At 42.7% G+C, this 14,257-nt stretch overlaps 1 protein-coding gene across 1 annotated transcript in view; it reads right to left on the reverse strand.

Annotated features, from left to right (window-relative positions):
- Nucleotides 1-14,257, reverse strand: part of CFAP54 (cilia and flagella associated protein 54) — a 111,876-nt gene that overhangs the window by 6,492 nt on the left and 91,127 nt on the right. Inside the window, exons 53-59 of the mRNA XM_068142887.1 lie at nucleotides 13,037-13,139; nucleotides 12,389-12,521; nucleotides 11,770-11,927; nucleotides 11,385-11,570; nucleotides 9,699-9,825; nucleotides 8,667-8,795; nucleotides 6,876-6,984 (exon numbers count right to left, since the gene is read on the reverse strand). Coding sequence (XP_067998988.1) covers nucleotides 6,876-6,984; nucleotides 8,667-8,795; nucleotides 9,699-9,825; nucleotides 11,385-11,570; nucleotides 11,770-11,927; nucleotides 12,389-12,521; nucleotides 13,037-13,139 — 945 coding nt within the window. The remainder of the gene's footprint in view (nucleotides 1-6,875; nucleotides 6,985-8,666; nucleotides 8,796-9,698; nucleotides 9,826-11,384; nucleotides 11,571-11,769; nucleotides 11,928-12,388; nucleotides 12,522-13,036; nucleotides 13,140-14,257) is intronic.

Consider the following 14,257-nt stretch of genomic DNA (forward strand, 5'->3'; position numbering starts at 1 on the left):
GCAGGCCAGGATGCCATTGGCCTTCTTGGGCACCTGGGCACAATGCTGGCTCATGTTTAGGCAGCTGTCAATCAGCACTCCCAGGTCCCTCACTGTTTGGCAGCTCTCCAGCCACTCCGACCCCAGCCTGTAGCTCTGCATGGGGTTGCTGTGGCCAAAGTGCAGCACTCGGCTGTTCTCAAAACAAGCCAACCATCCAGCCTCGATACCAAGCTCCCCTAAAAGTGAATTCTACAATACAAATCACAAACCATGATTGCATTTATGACAGATAATTATTAATGTGAGAAGTGGGATGGAGAAACACTGAAGACAATCATTTTCACATTGAATTTTCAAAGACTTTCACCATTCAGTATTCAATAGTTATGGCATGGTCATCATCGACTCCAGCATTCCAGTTCAGGATTCCTCTGAGTAATGTAGGCTAAGCTGCCTACATTTGAAAGCTCAAATAGGCTGCCCACAAACCAGGGACCTGAAAAGACTTGATTCACTGGGCGGGTGATAATCAGGGGGAAAAAAAGATTCACACACAAGGCCTTCAGTGACTTTTGAGAAAATACAAATTAGCGGGGGTAGGGTGAAAAAAAATCACACACGAGGCCTTCAATGACTTCTGAGAAAATATAAATTGGGGTGGGGGCAGGAGGGGAGGAATCACACACAAGGCCTTCAATGTCTTCTGAGAAAATATACATCACTGAAAAAAATGTTCACACACAAGGCCTTCAATGACTTTTGAGAAAATATAAATGATATACTTTTAAATCATGCTTTTATTACAGACCAAATTAATAACATAGAGGCTTGTATGTACTAAATAGCCATTTTTTTGTAAGCACCATGGAGATCCAGAAGATGTAAAGCCTCAGCCCTACCTAATAACACAGCCAACTTAATTAGCCAATAATAAAATCTTACTGACTATCATTCTGTTTCATCTCCTAGGGTCTAGACACACTGGACACGGCAGAGAGAATATTTTTGCAGGAATGAATAACACAAAGCTCTCCATTACTGCTGATATTTCATGGTCAGTTGTGGAAACAGAATTTAGTTTCCACGGCCATCTTTTTAATAGATGAAGCTTCATGTGTTTCACTGCTGGTTTTACAGAGAACATTTAGGATGCTCTGCTGATCATTTCCATTTCAATTTACCTTTATATATTGTGGCCTATTATTGCTTTTCTACTTTTTCTATTCTTCTTTGCACGGCCTAACAGAACTATCAAGAGAAGCACCTGCTGCTTTTTGCTGAAAGAAAAAAGTAGAGATGCTCTGTAATCCTAAGCAAATGGAGCCAGTACCAAACAATCAGATTGATGGAAAGTCTTAGTGTACAACACTTGTTTTCATAAACCAATCAAAACACATATGGTTAAACACTGTACAGCATGCAGACATCGCTCAGCTTTGCCAGCAACTGTCAGGCAGAGCAATTCAATCTTTGTCAGTCAGTTGGGATGATTGAAATTAAGGCACTGAAGCAAAGCTTTATCACTAAATTGTTGTTTCCCAGTGTTTCTGTGGTAGGTATTTTTTGCCTCTGTCTTTATAGGATGTCTGGCAACCCCTATTCCAGGATACCTAGTTTCACTGTGGGCTATTTCAACCCCCCAAAAAATCCATTTCATTAATTCCATTAGCTGGAAAACGAATGCAGAAGTTGGAAATAAATAAGGCCAAGGCAAAGTTCTACCAAGCTTAAGGAAATGTTACAAATGGGCCACACAAGAAAATGTCTAAGTTTCCTGTGAGAGTTGGTTTATTAAAAAGCAGAAGCAAGCCAGCAGCAGGAAAAAAAGGAGAGAAATGGTGTGCCAGGCCACAGAGACTTCCCCCCCTGCAGATACCTCCAGTCTCTGCCAAAAAGCACCTTACAAATCCTAACCTTTCTTTATGTAGCTACACCATCTACATATGCATGCTTATGCTTAATAGAAGGCAGGGATATGATAATGAGTTCTAACAACTTCTTGGGCTTCTTGAGCATGCGTCTTCTTTGTGGTAGGTGTCACAGATGAGGCAGGGGAGGTCTTTCCCAATGGCATCCTGGCCTGCATTAAGAACAGTGTGGCCAGCAGGAGCAGGGAGGTCATTCTGCCCCTGTACACTGCACTGGTTAGGCCATGCCTTGAGTACTGTGTCCAGTTCTGGGCCCCTCAGTTTAGGAAGGATGTTGACTTGCTGGAGCATGTCCAGAGAAGGGCAACAAAGTTAGTGAGGGGTTTGGAACACAAGCCCTATGAAGAGAGGCTGAGAGAGCTGGGGTTGCTTAGCCTGGAGAAGAGGAGACTCAGGGGAGACCTTATTGCTGTCTACAACTACCTGAAGGGAGGTTGTAGACAGGCTGATGTTGGTCTCTTCTCCCAGGCAACCAGCACCAGAACAAGAGGACACAGTCTCAAGCTGTGCCAGGGGAGGTTTAGGCTGGAGGTTAGGAAGAAGTTTTACACAAAGAGAGCGATTGCCCATTGGAATGGGCTGCCCAGGGAGGTGGTGGAGTCACCATCATTGGAGGTGTTTAGGAAGAGACTTGATAGGGTGCTTGGTGCCATGGGTTATTTGATTAGGTGGTGTTGGGTGATAGGTTGGACGCGATGATCTTGAAGGTCTCTTCCAACCTGGCCTATTCTATTCTACTCTACTCTACTCTATTTTCTCCTGTATTCTTTGAAGAACCACATCTTCTCACACAAGTACAGCCACAACACAGGACTTATCTAAGGTAAACATTCTATGGCTCCTGAGAAAGTTAGCATGAGGTTCCTGTCTGAAGCCAAAACAACCTGAACATTTACCCTCTGTTCTCAAAACAGACCAACTGCCACTACCACCCCTGAACACTGCCATCTGCAACATAAATCACAAATCGCTACTGCATTTATAACAGAAAGATCTCTAAATAATAAACCATTGGACTGGGAGGACAGTGAAAAATCTGTGTATTGTTCTGAATTTTAGAGCACAGTAACCAGGCAGACAAATTTGCAAGAGTTTGGGGTTTGTTATTTTGGGGTTCTGGGCTGTGAGCAAAGTAAGGCAAGTTATTCAACATGGACTTGTCTTTGCCAAAGGAAAAGCAAAACTGGAAATCTCCAAGGAAAAGCTGATGTGCCTAGGGAAACCAATTGTGCTCTAAATCAGTGTTGGAAAAAGAAAGCCGTGATGGCTGATAGGGGTCCAAGAGCTACCTGAGAAGTCTGGGGAGGTCCTGTAATTAAGGTCCCTCTGGTTTTCCTAATGTATGGCAGTATTTATGCTCTTTCTGAGCCACTGCATGCAAACAATCCAGGTGGTGTTTTTTTTCAGCTCTGGATTACATGCACAGGCTGGTATTTAAAGACCCATTAGGCCTACTCAATATTTTATACTGCTATGCAGGACAGGGATTTGGGATAAACTCTCCAAATCTGACTTACTGTTTTTCAGAACTGAAAGTTAGATGTTAAATGTATTACTAGATTACATAGCACATAGAGTTTATTGGATACTTAATGTTCTGATATTATTAGATATAAAGGAATACCAGATGAGAAATCTCTGTGGGAAACAAGAGGATCCATGGAAGCAAACTGGGGGATTTTCTGTTGCACTGCATCACTCATGCTGTGGTTTTTACCACTCTTCCTGGCAATTAATAGCTGAGAAGCAAGCACGGCTTTACTGGCCCAAAAATAATATTTATTCACTCTAATATTTCTATAATTTTAAAATCTGAGAGTAGCAAGATGAAAAAAAATAAATAATTACTCCACCTACTCTATTTTTTTACAGCCAGGAAAATATTTCATTCCTCTCTGACATATGGTACACACTATAGGTAAATAAATCCTTACTACTGACAGGTTAATTGCTACATAAGTGATTTCAAATCAGATATCCTCACCTGGATGCCAGTGATGTCTACCCACATGTCAAATACATGTGCACACATATCAAGCAGCGTGCCATTTTATTTGCACTGAATCAAACTTGAGGTAGACAAAGTCAGATCTGTCCAAGAGAGATTAAATGCGCTACTCAGTGTCCATTTTAATTTCCTCACATAAGGTCCCTGCCAGAGATCTCCGGAAGCCTTCATTCTTGTCTTGTTTGCAATGTCCTGTTTGCTTGTGTGTGTAGCACAAGATGAAATGTAAAAGAAACAATAAAAATTAAGTCTTCAGAACATTGCACCAACCTGTGTGGCTGCTCTTCCTGCGACCCAGCCTTGTGCTTTGCAGCCTTCTGATTTCAAAGCCTCCTCAGAAAGTTCTTCAGAAGAGATCTAAAATGATACACATAATTAGGATTCTAAATGTATTATGCTAAATTCTATTTTACTTCTAGGAAACAGTCCTCTAACAGTCCTCTATACTTAACAGAATTATTGTTTTATTTGCAGGTTGTAAATATCAGCCTGCCCTAGGTGATCCTGCTTTGGCAGAGGGGTTGGACTCGATCTCTGAAGGCCCCTTCCATCCCCTAACATCCTATGATTGCAAATCCATGGATTAATTACCAAAACTGGGGCAAAAAAAAAAGTAAAATATCCAGAGCATACTAATTGGCTACTCCTGTAAAGCTTTTCTCAGGGGAGCTATTACTATGCTTTCTACTGTATAAAGTTTTGCTATAATTTTCTGGAACCATAAACGTCTCTTTTCTCTTATATTACACATTACATTTTGAATCTATGGCTTGTAGCCACTTTGACATGGCTACAGCCTGTTGTATTTCTCACACCGTCACTCATATTTATGATGAAAAATGGGGGTGTTGATTGAGGAGAAGCTCAACAGGAGCTGGCAGTGGCCTCCTGCAGCCTAGAAGGCAGCTGTGTGCTGGGCTGCAGCCAGGGGAATGTGGCCAACAGGGCAAGAGAGGGGATTCTGCCCCTTGATTCTGCTCTGCTGAGACCCCACTTCAAATACCACATCCAGTTCTGCATAGGAAGGACTCAGAGCTTTTGGGGTGAGTCCAGAAAAGGCCACAAAGCTGATCCAAGGGTTGAAGCACCTCTGCTATAAGAATAGGCTAAGGGAGCTGGGGGTGTTCAGCCTGGAGAAGAGAAGACTCCAGGGGGACTTTCTAGCTGCCTTCCAGTACCTGAAGGGAACCTACAGAAAGGTTGGAGAGGGAGTTTTTGTAAGGGTGTCTAGCAATAGGACAAGAGGATAGGTCTGTGCTGAGGGAAAGTAGGTTGGATATGGGTCTTCAGTCAATCTCTTCCAAGAATCAGCAAAAATACTCACAGTGACCAAAACAGCGTGTAATTTCTTCACTGGGCTCAGCTGAAGGACCTACTCAGTTCTAGGTTCTGTACCACAATCCACCGCATCTTCAGGCAGACTGTGGTCACCAGTCCCTGTTCTTCTCCTGTGCTTTCTTCTCCTTTCAGTTATTTTTACAGTAGTATTATAAAGCAGGCAAATATCAGAGAACAGTAGAATCATAGAACAGTTTGGCTTGGAAGGGACCTTTAAAAGCCACCAAGACAGCCTGCTTTTCGAGCCCCACGTTGGGACACCAAATAGGGACTGTGCTGGGTTAACACAAACTGCTCTCACAAGCCCCCCTCTCTCCCCACACAGATTGGAGGGAAAGTAACACAACAACCCCCCCTGGGTTGAGATGAAGAGAGTTTAATGAGATTATAAGGTGCACAATTACCCCAGCCTATTTGCAAAAAGCACAGCAAAAGGAAGAAGCAGCAGAAGTCAGAAACCTCCCCCCCACCCCCTGACCCACAGCCCACCCAGCAGGAGACCAACACCCCAAACCTGGAAACCGGAAGCACCAACCAGAACAGGAAGCCTCTCATGTTCCAAACTGAACTTCAAGCCTCAAGATTCTTTGCTGCAGCCTGCACTCTCATTTTGAAGCTGACATGATGGCAGCAGGGTATTGAATATATCCAGCAGATTAAACTCAACCCAGGATAGAGGCCAAGAAACAACTTTACTTAAACAACCCTTCAGATATCAGAGGGCTTGTTTAATGGTAGTCTGGATGTTGAGTTCTCTAAAATAAGAAAGCCAAGGTCCACTGATATACCTGTACACTCTTTTAGAAAGATGGCAGCAAATTAAATAAGTATAGCAAATTAAACTTGCAAGGCATCAGCACAGTCCATTTCTGCTCTATCTTCCATCATGCTGGCTGCTTTGTAGAGGTTTATTACTATGCTAGTGCTTCTGTGTTCAGAGTTCTGGTTCATTAACTAAAGTAACAGAATACCCAAACAACCAAGGTAAATTGCTGCCTTTACACTGTCTGTAACCAGACATGGCACATTATTTATTAAGACTGGTCAAGAAACTGAGAAGAAAAAAACCTAAACAAACACTCAAGTCCAATGTATCAGAGTTGCTTGACAGTATTTATTGGCTGGCTTGGTTCAGCTCTTCAAGCATCTGCTATGCTGATAAATAATGCCAAAGTCACTGTCCTGATATCTGTTACAAACACATTTCCTATGCTCCTTCTGCCTCTGTTCTGACTGTTTCTGGCTGCTAACCTTTTCAAGTTGGATTTCTATTATCTGGAAGGGGGCAGACCATCTTCTGAAATATGAATATAACCCCTGTTTAATTGATAGCTCTGTTCTGGCTGCTGACAGGGAGGCTACAAATGTGGAAGTAGAGCAGAAAGCTGTAACTCTGGATCTCTAAAATATGCTTTTAATGTCCTCAGCATCAGTTTTCAATAAGAGAATAAATATACAGTAGCTCTTCCATACTGCAACAGAAGACAACTCTCCAAAATATAAAAGGTACTTCATAACAGAAATTCCACACCAAATGTCAGAAAACTGTTCAAAAAAAACCAGCCCTATATTTATGTGTGATTACAATTATTTGCTAAGTTATATGGTTAGTTCCTCACTCAAACTTTTGATCATGTTGCTGGCGGAGTTGTTCAGGTTCCATCAGAGTTTCAGCAGCTTGAGGTGACTTCCTGTTGCCTGCTTCAGTTATCTGCTGTTCTACTTTACCTAAGAAAGAAATACAGAAAGCAGGTTTGAAAGATTTAGGTGTTTGTTGGCTTTTTGTTTCTTTGTATGTTTTTGCTGAAAGATTTAACCTGATTTTCCCTCCAAGAAAGTTGGACAACCTCTGTTTTGGACTCTGTGATCTCCAGAGGTCCCTTCCAACCCCTACCATTCAATGATTCTATGATTTGTTCTCTTTCTGCTAAGCAAAACCTTTCCCAGTTTGTTTAAACTGCCTAGCAAAATGCTTCAGAGTAGCTCAAATAACCAAACTTTAGATTTATACTGGCTCCCACCACACAGGGATCCCAACCAGAGGACCATTGTAAATGGAGGAGTTAATGCAGAGGCACATGCCTGTTCTGTCCTGCACTAGCTGCACCCAGAATGTGGTTTCCAGGCCTGTGCTGGCTGTGCACATTCCTCAGCCACAGAATAAATGCAGCCAGCAAGCTGTAACAGAAGAATCTGTTGGCAGCATCTTCTCAGCACCAGTGATAGCCCCACCTGCCCTCTGTAAACATGCAGCAAGAAGTTCTGATGTGAGTCTGCTTTTTGTTTGGCAGTAGGAATGATGATAGAATTGTTTCCTTCTGAGAAAATCCTTGAAGAGCTCCAAAGATGAAAACAAGGCAACCTTTCCACAGAAACACATTCAATACTGTATGGCTTGGAGTTCTCAGCGACTGAAGAGACATAATCTTATTTACACTGTCCTCTTTTTCTTTCTTTCACTGTTAACTTCCAATAATTGTTATTTTTAGAGACATTTTACAGAGTCCTGAGTGCCTGGCTGGGAACTTAACAAACCAACATCTCCTGGTGCAAGACATAATTCCACTAAAATCCTAGCACATGCAAACACTGTGAAACTCATTAGCTTTGTTAAATCATTTAGAAATCACTGAATCATAGAATAGCTTGACTAGGAAGGGTCCTTAAATGTCATCCAGTTCCAACCCCCCTGCCACAGGCAGGGACACCTCTCACTAGAGCAGGTTGCTCAAAGCCTCATCCAGCCTGGTCTTAAACACTTCCAGGGATGAGGCAGTCAGAACTTCTCTGGACAGCCCATTCCAGTGTCTCCCTACACTTATAGTAAAGAATTTCTTCCTAATGTCCAATCTAAATCTACCCTGCTCTTGTTTAAAACTGCTGACCCTTAATCTTTACCACATGCCCTTATAAAAAGTCCTTCCCCAGCTTTCTTGTATTCAGGTACTGGAAGGCTGCCATAAGGTCTCCCTAGAGCCTTCTCTTCTCCATGCTGAACAGCCCCAACTACCTCAGCCAGTCCTCACAGGAGAGGTGTTTGTGGCCCTCCTCTAGAACCTCTCCAACAGATCCATGTGATATAGATACTTTTTCAGCCTCTTCTTTATTTCAGACTGATGCAAAGAAGCTGCTTAACTTTCTAGTGTCCTTAATCTCATTGGCTACAACTTTTGATCCCTAATAACACACAGGCACAAGAAGCTTTTCTGCTGTTTTGAAATCATTTGTTGTGACATGATGCATCCTTGAACTATGCTGGTGTGATACTAAACACAGGAAAGCTGCAGCTGAACAGGGTGAGAGCTAGCCACATCTGGTCTATTTTTACAGCAAAACATCTTCACTTTAAGAGAGGCCACATAACACTGCCTAGGAAGGAAATCCTGATGCACAAACAGGGTTTGCTTTACCTATCTTAAAAAGCAGTTCATCTTCCATAGTCAAGTTTTGTGTTGCAGATGCTCTGCAGAGCTTCAGTGCTGATTCTAAATGTTTGAGAGCACGTAGTGGATCTTCTCCTTTTTCAGCTAATGCATGTCCTAAAGAAAAACAAAAGAGACAGTTCCTAGCCCATTAATTAACACAAAAATTACTGGTGCAAAAAAAAAAAGAAGCAACTTCCTTTGAACCAGTGCTGTTAAAATCCAATTCTCAAAAGTCTAAATGATGAATGGATATAAATGAAGAACTATAATAGTATTTCACTACTTTATGATGCCACTGAGATTTATGTAGGCCATCCAAATGAAGCTCAGGCTACACAAATCAACCCTGTCACAAATAATCTGGATGAAGGCACAGAGAGTACCCTCAGCAGAAGGTTGTGCTGCCATGCAGTGTGACCTGGATGGGCTGGAGAGCTGGGCAGGGAGATAATGAATGGAATTTAACAGGGGTAAGTGTAGAGTCTTGCATCTGGGGAAGAACAACCCCATGGACCAGTATAGGTTGGGGGCTGCCCTGCTGGAGAGCAGCTCTAGGGAAAAGGGCCTGGGAGTTCTGGTGGGCAGCAGGCTGACCCTGAGCCAAGAATTTCCCTTGTGGCCAAGAAGGCCAATGGTGTGGCTAGCAGGTCAGGGGAGGTTCTCATCTCCCTCTAATCTGCCCTGGTGAGGCCTCATCTGGAATATTGCATCCAATTCTGGTGTCCCCAGAACTATTGGAGGGAGTCCAGTATAGGGATGGTTAGGGAACATCTACCTAAGGAGGAAAGGCTGAGAGAGCTGAGGCTGTTTAGCCTGGAGAAGATGAGACTAAGAGGGGGATCTCATTGATGCTTCTAAATATTTAAAGGGCAAGTGCAGGAGGATGGAACCAGACTCTTCTTGATGGTGTACAGTGACAGGACAAGAATCAATGGACACAAACTGGAACCCAGGAAGCTACCTGCAAACACAAGGGGGAAATTCTTCATTTTGAGGATGGCAGAGCAGTTTTCTTACCGATTCTCATTTTGACTCGGGCTAGCAAGTTGATATGTGGCAAGTAGATATTTTTTGTTGGGAGGACCAGGCAAGTCAATGTGCTGTCTTCTATTTGCTGTTCAATGGGTTCTCCACACACAAAAATCTGTGAAAAAAAGTATGATTTGTATAACCAAGTTGCAGAGAGCAAATTAAAAGGCAGTTTGAAGAAGTAGGCTAGGCATCACAAAACACTGGCACTCAAATATGTCTCATAAAAAAGCAAAAGGAAAAGGCTTGATCACAGGATCACAGGATGTTAGGGGTTGCAAGGGACCTCTGGAGATCATCAAGTCCAGCCCCCTTGCCAGAGCAGGATTTCTGTGATGCTCACAAAATCCTTTACTTCAGTTTCTACTTGTCTTCTTTGCAGAGGAGTTTGGTACCAAATGAACAATTTCAATGAACTCACCCAAATTTATAAATGTTAGCCTTTGGTTTCTAAAAGCAAACTGCTTCAGATCAGTCTTTAAGAGGTCTCCTAAGTAACCTGAGCCTTAGAAAGAGACTGTAACTTCTACAAAGAAATCTGACACCCAACAAAGGCCAGAAACAAACCCACTCACCATATCTGGACCAGTCAAACTAGGAGCAAACTCAAGTGTTAAGTCTGTTGAAGGCTAGCAAGTCTCACAAATGGAAAGCTGAGGTGATTCATATGATTCCTCATTACTTGGTGGAACAGATTCTAGGTGCCACAGTATAGGAAAGACACTGAGGTCCTGGAGCATCCCCAGAGAAAAGCAACGTAGCTGGTGAGGGGTTTGGAGGATGTCATATGAGGGGCAGCTTGGGGAGCTGGGGTTGTTTAGTCTGGAGAAGAGGAGGCTGAGGAGAGACCTCATTGCTCTCTACAACTACCTGAAAGGAGGTTGCAGTGAGGCTGGTGTTGGTCTCTTCTCCCAAGTTACTAGTGATATGACAAGAGGAAAGGATTTAAGTTGTGCCACAGGAGGTTTAAATTTTCCATCAGGAGAGATTACTTTACTGAGTGATGAGGCCTTGGAACAGGCTGCCCAGGGAGGTGGTGGAGTCACCATCCCTGGAGGTGCTCAAGAAGCTGTAGATGTAGTACTTAAAGGTATAGTTTAGTCATCAGGGTAGTTTGGTTACAATCAGAGCCTGCTCCAGGGCTCCAGCACCCTCACAATCAAGAAGTTTCTCCTCATGTTGAGGTGGAGTTTCCTGTGTTCTAGCTTCACCTGTTGTCCCTTGTCCTATTATTGGACATCCTGAGCAAAGCCTGGCTCCATCCTCCTGACACTGCCCTTCACAGCTTAGTAAGCAGGAATGAAGTCACCCCTCAGGCTCCTCTGCTCCAAGCTAGAGAGCCCCAGCAGCCTGTCCTCAGCAGGGAGATGTTCCACTGCCTTCAGCATCCCTGTGGCACTGTGTTGGACTCCTTCAAGCAGTTCTCTGAGGTTCTTCTGGAGCTGAGGGGCCCAGAATTGGACACAATATTCCAGATGTTACCTCACCAGGGCAGAGTAAGAGGGGGAGGAGGACCTCTCTCGACATACTAACCACAGCCCTTTTAATCTGCCATTGGCTGTCTTGGCCACAAGGCACATTGCTGCCTCATGGGCATCCTGTTGGACAGCTTCCAGAATATATAATTAAGATTGTTGAGAGGATTTGCAAATGCTTGGTAAGTCATATACTCACTGCTTTAATGGTAAGCTCATGTGCCCCAATCAGTAAGTTTAATGGTTCCACTGTAGAAGAGCAATGTTCTGCACCCTCTGCTGTTTGCAGTGTTGGTAGCTCTGCCAGAAGCAGCATACTTTTCACAAGAGTCAAAGAAGCTGGAGGGGAAATGAATGCATCTTCTTGGAGTAAACTGATGATACTCTGTTTGGACATAGACAATATAAACCGAAGCAGTTACTACTTCTGCTGTCTATTTACGAGGACAAATCACACAAAGTGAAGAAAGAAAATCTATTTTAGAGGCACTGTTTCAAACTTATTTAGTGCTAGCATCAGCTATTTCTGACTACATGAAAAATGTAGGGAAGCAAAAAGAACAGTTTCTCCTTTGTGCTCAGACCTGCAAAAGAAGTTTAATGCCTGCCACGGGATGTTCTTCTTGCAGGTCAAGAATAGCAGCTTGCAGCATCATTTCAGCCTGAGTCTCAATATCACCAAAGGCTTCTGCCTCTAATATTACTTCTTTTATCACACTTCTGCATTCAGCCACATCATTTTCTAAAAGAAGAGAATATATGAGTAGTAAAAGCACTATAGAAAAAACTTCATGGTGTCTCCTATTCTGAAGAAGTTACTTCCACACTAAAAAGTTGCAGCAAATCTAACACTAGACATTCAGCATTCACCATTTCACAGATTCTGTGCCAAATATGCTTTAAAAGGAAAGAAAAATAATTTCATTTTCAAACTTCATCTGAAACCTTTCCATACACAATTTAGCAAAAGATAATGATCACTCCACACCAATTAATAGAATGCTTTGTGTTTACATCCTCTAGGGAGAGAGCCTGTACTCAGAAATGTATTTCCCTTCTTGCACTGAACGAATGTAATACAAAGAGTTGCTTGGTGAGAATACTGCCCCAGAATGTATTTATTTATTTGTGAATAAGAATTGTGTCTGAATAGGCCCACCTGCCCATTGCAACCCCAAAGCAGAGACCAAAAATGGGTAATACCTTCCATACAACCAGCAGCAGGTGTCAGCAGTGCAGTCACCAAGGCTGCATGGCACCTTAGCCACAGCCGTACATTGATTCGATCTCGTGCTGTCACACTGGGAGGCAGCCCAGCATCTTCAACACAGGAGTCCTCAGCAGTTCCAAAAGCAAAAGAAATGTTACTTTCTGAGTCAGCTACTTTACTACAAACAAAGCAACAGAGCAGCCTCAAGTCTAAAATCAAATCAGTGAGGTGGGGGTTGGTCTCTTCTCCCTAGTATCAGGTAATTAGTGATAGAACAAGAGGGAATGGCCTCAAGCTGCCACTGGGTAGGTTTAGACTGGACACTAGGGAACATTTTTTCATGGAAAGAGTGATCAGGCACTGGAAGGGGCTGCCCAGAGAGGTGGTTGAGTCACCAACCCTGGATATGTTTAAAGGTGGTTTGCATGTGGTGCTTGGGGATATGGTTTAGGGTAGAACCTTGTAGTGTTCTGGGTTGGACTTGATGATCCCGAAGGTCTTTTCCAAACTGAACGTTTCTGTGATTCTGTGAACCCTGTCACAGAGATGGCTGCAGTATTCTAAAGAATCACTCAGCACTTAGTACAAGCCTTCAGCTTTGAAGACAGAAGAGTTTAAAAGGAATATCCACACATACATACCAAGCGCTCCCTTTCTTTCCCTTTCCCTTGAGCAGGTCTTGTTTCCTCCCTAAAAATGTTTGCATCTTGGAGAAGTCGAATTGCAGAGAAAGCCAAAGCAACACTGTGATAAAGAAGAAGATTATATTTTTTAAAATACTAATTATATTTGCCACTTTATGTTTTTATTGGAATGGATACCTCATTTCTGACCAAAAAAAGAACCCTGCATTCAGACTGTAGGCAATACTGTCTGAATGTCACAGAGCAGCAGGGAAAGAAAAAGTTTTGCCAAATGCCTGCTTTGCTGCTTCTTCTCCAAAAGATTGTTGGGGTTTGGTTGGGTTTGGCTGTTTAGGTTCTTTTACAGTTCCAATCATTCTCTACCCACTGAAGTACATCTTGATAATGATGCAAAAAGTACCTGCGGGCATCCCTAGCTGACCTCTTAGAAGGTTTTCCAGCAGGTTAATGGTTAAGAATATATAATCAAAATTCCCATCTATGCTGCCTTTTTAAGCACCCTCTCTTCACATATGGCTGCTATGAAGAAAAAAAGAAGAATGGCAAACCAAAAATAACCCACAAAAATTATGAACATATTAAATTCTTTTTACCCCACCAAAATGCTGTCAAGAGTTTTTTCATGCAAGTGGGATTCAGCCTCTGAATGATTTTACTGCTTTTGAGGAGGTTTAGACTAATTGCTGCAAAGGCAAAGATCTTGATTCATGTGCAAAGAAGTCAGAACACGAGCTGCACTACTCTGAAATTACTCACATCATTCTGCCAACATGTATCTAAACCACAGGATGGATAACCTCCAGAGATAAGAGGGTAGTTAAAGTCTTCCTGTCATTTCTAATTCTATCCTGCTTGCTGCTTTTGTGATGCAGACCTAGATGGATTACACCAATTCAGTGCAAACAGACCCCAGAGTAATAAGAACCAAAACTGTTAGTATCTTGACTTTCAGCTCCCAGAATACAGAATGAATCTCCATCATCCCTTCACCTCAGTTTTATTCCACAAAAGGAACTCAGAATAAATCCATGCTGGATTTGATGATCAGCTTCTCTCTCACCACAGAAAGGATGAAACAGAATTTGCTTATAAAAGCAAAACAGACAGTAAGGATAATGCAGTGAAATATCCCGGCTGCTTCTCTTCCTTTTTATTAAGAAGAGTTTTCCCCTGAAACCAGACATCAGAGTTAAAATACAGCAAAACCTGATGTTTGTC

This window comes from Melanerpes formicivorus, unplaced genomic scaffold (assembly GCF_026170545.1).
Source record: "Melanerpes formicivorus ecotype bairdi unplaced genomic scaffold, bMelFor1.0.p_v2 SCAF_8, whole genome shotgun sequence".
In the NCBI taxonomy this organism is placed as follows: domain Eukaryota; kingdom Metazoa; phylum Chordata; class Aves; order Piciformes; family Picidae; genus Melanerpes; species Melanerpes formicivorus.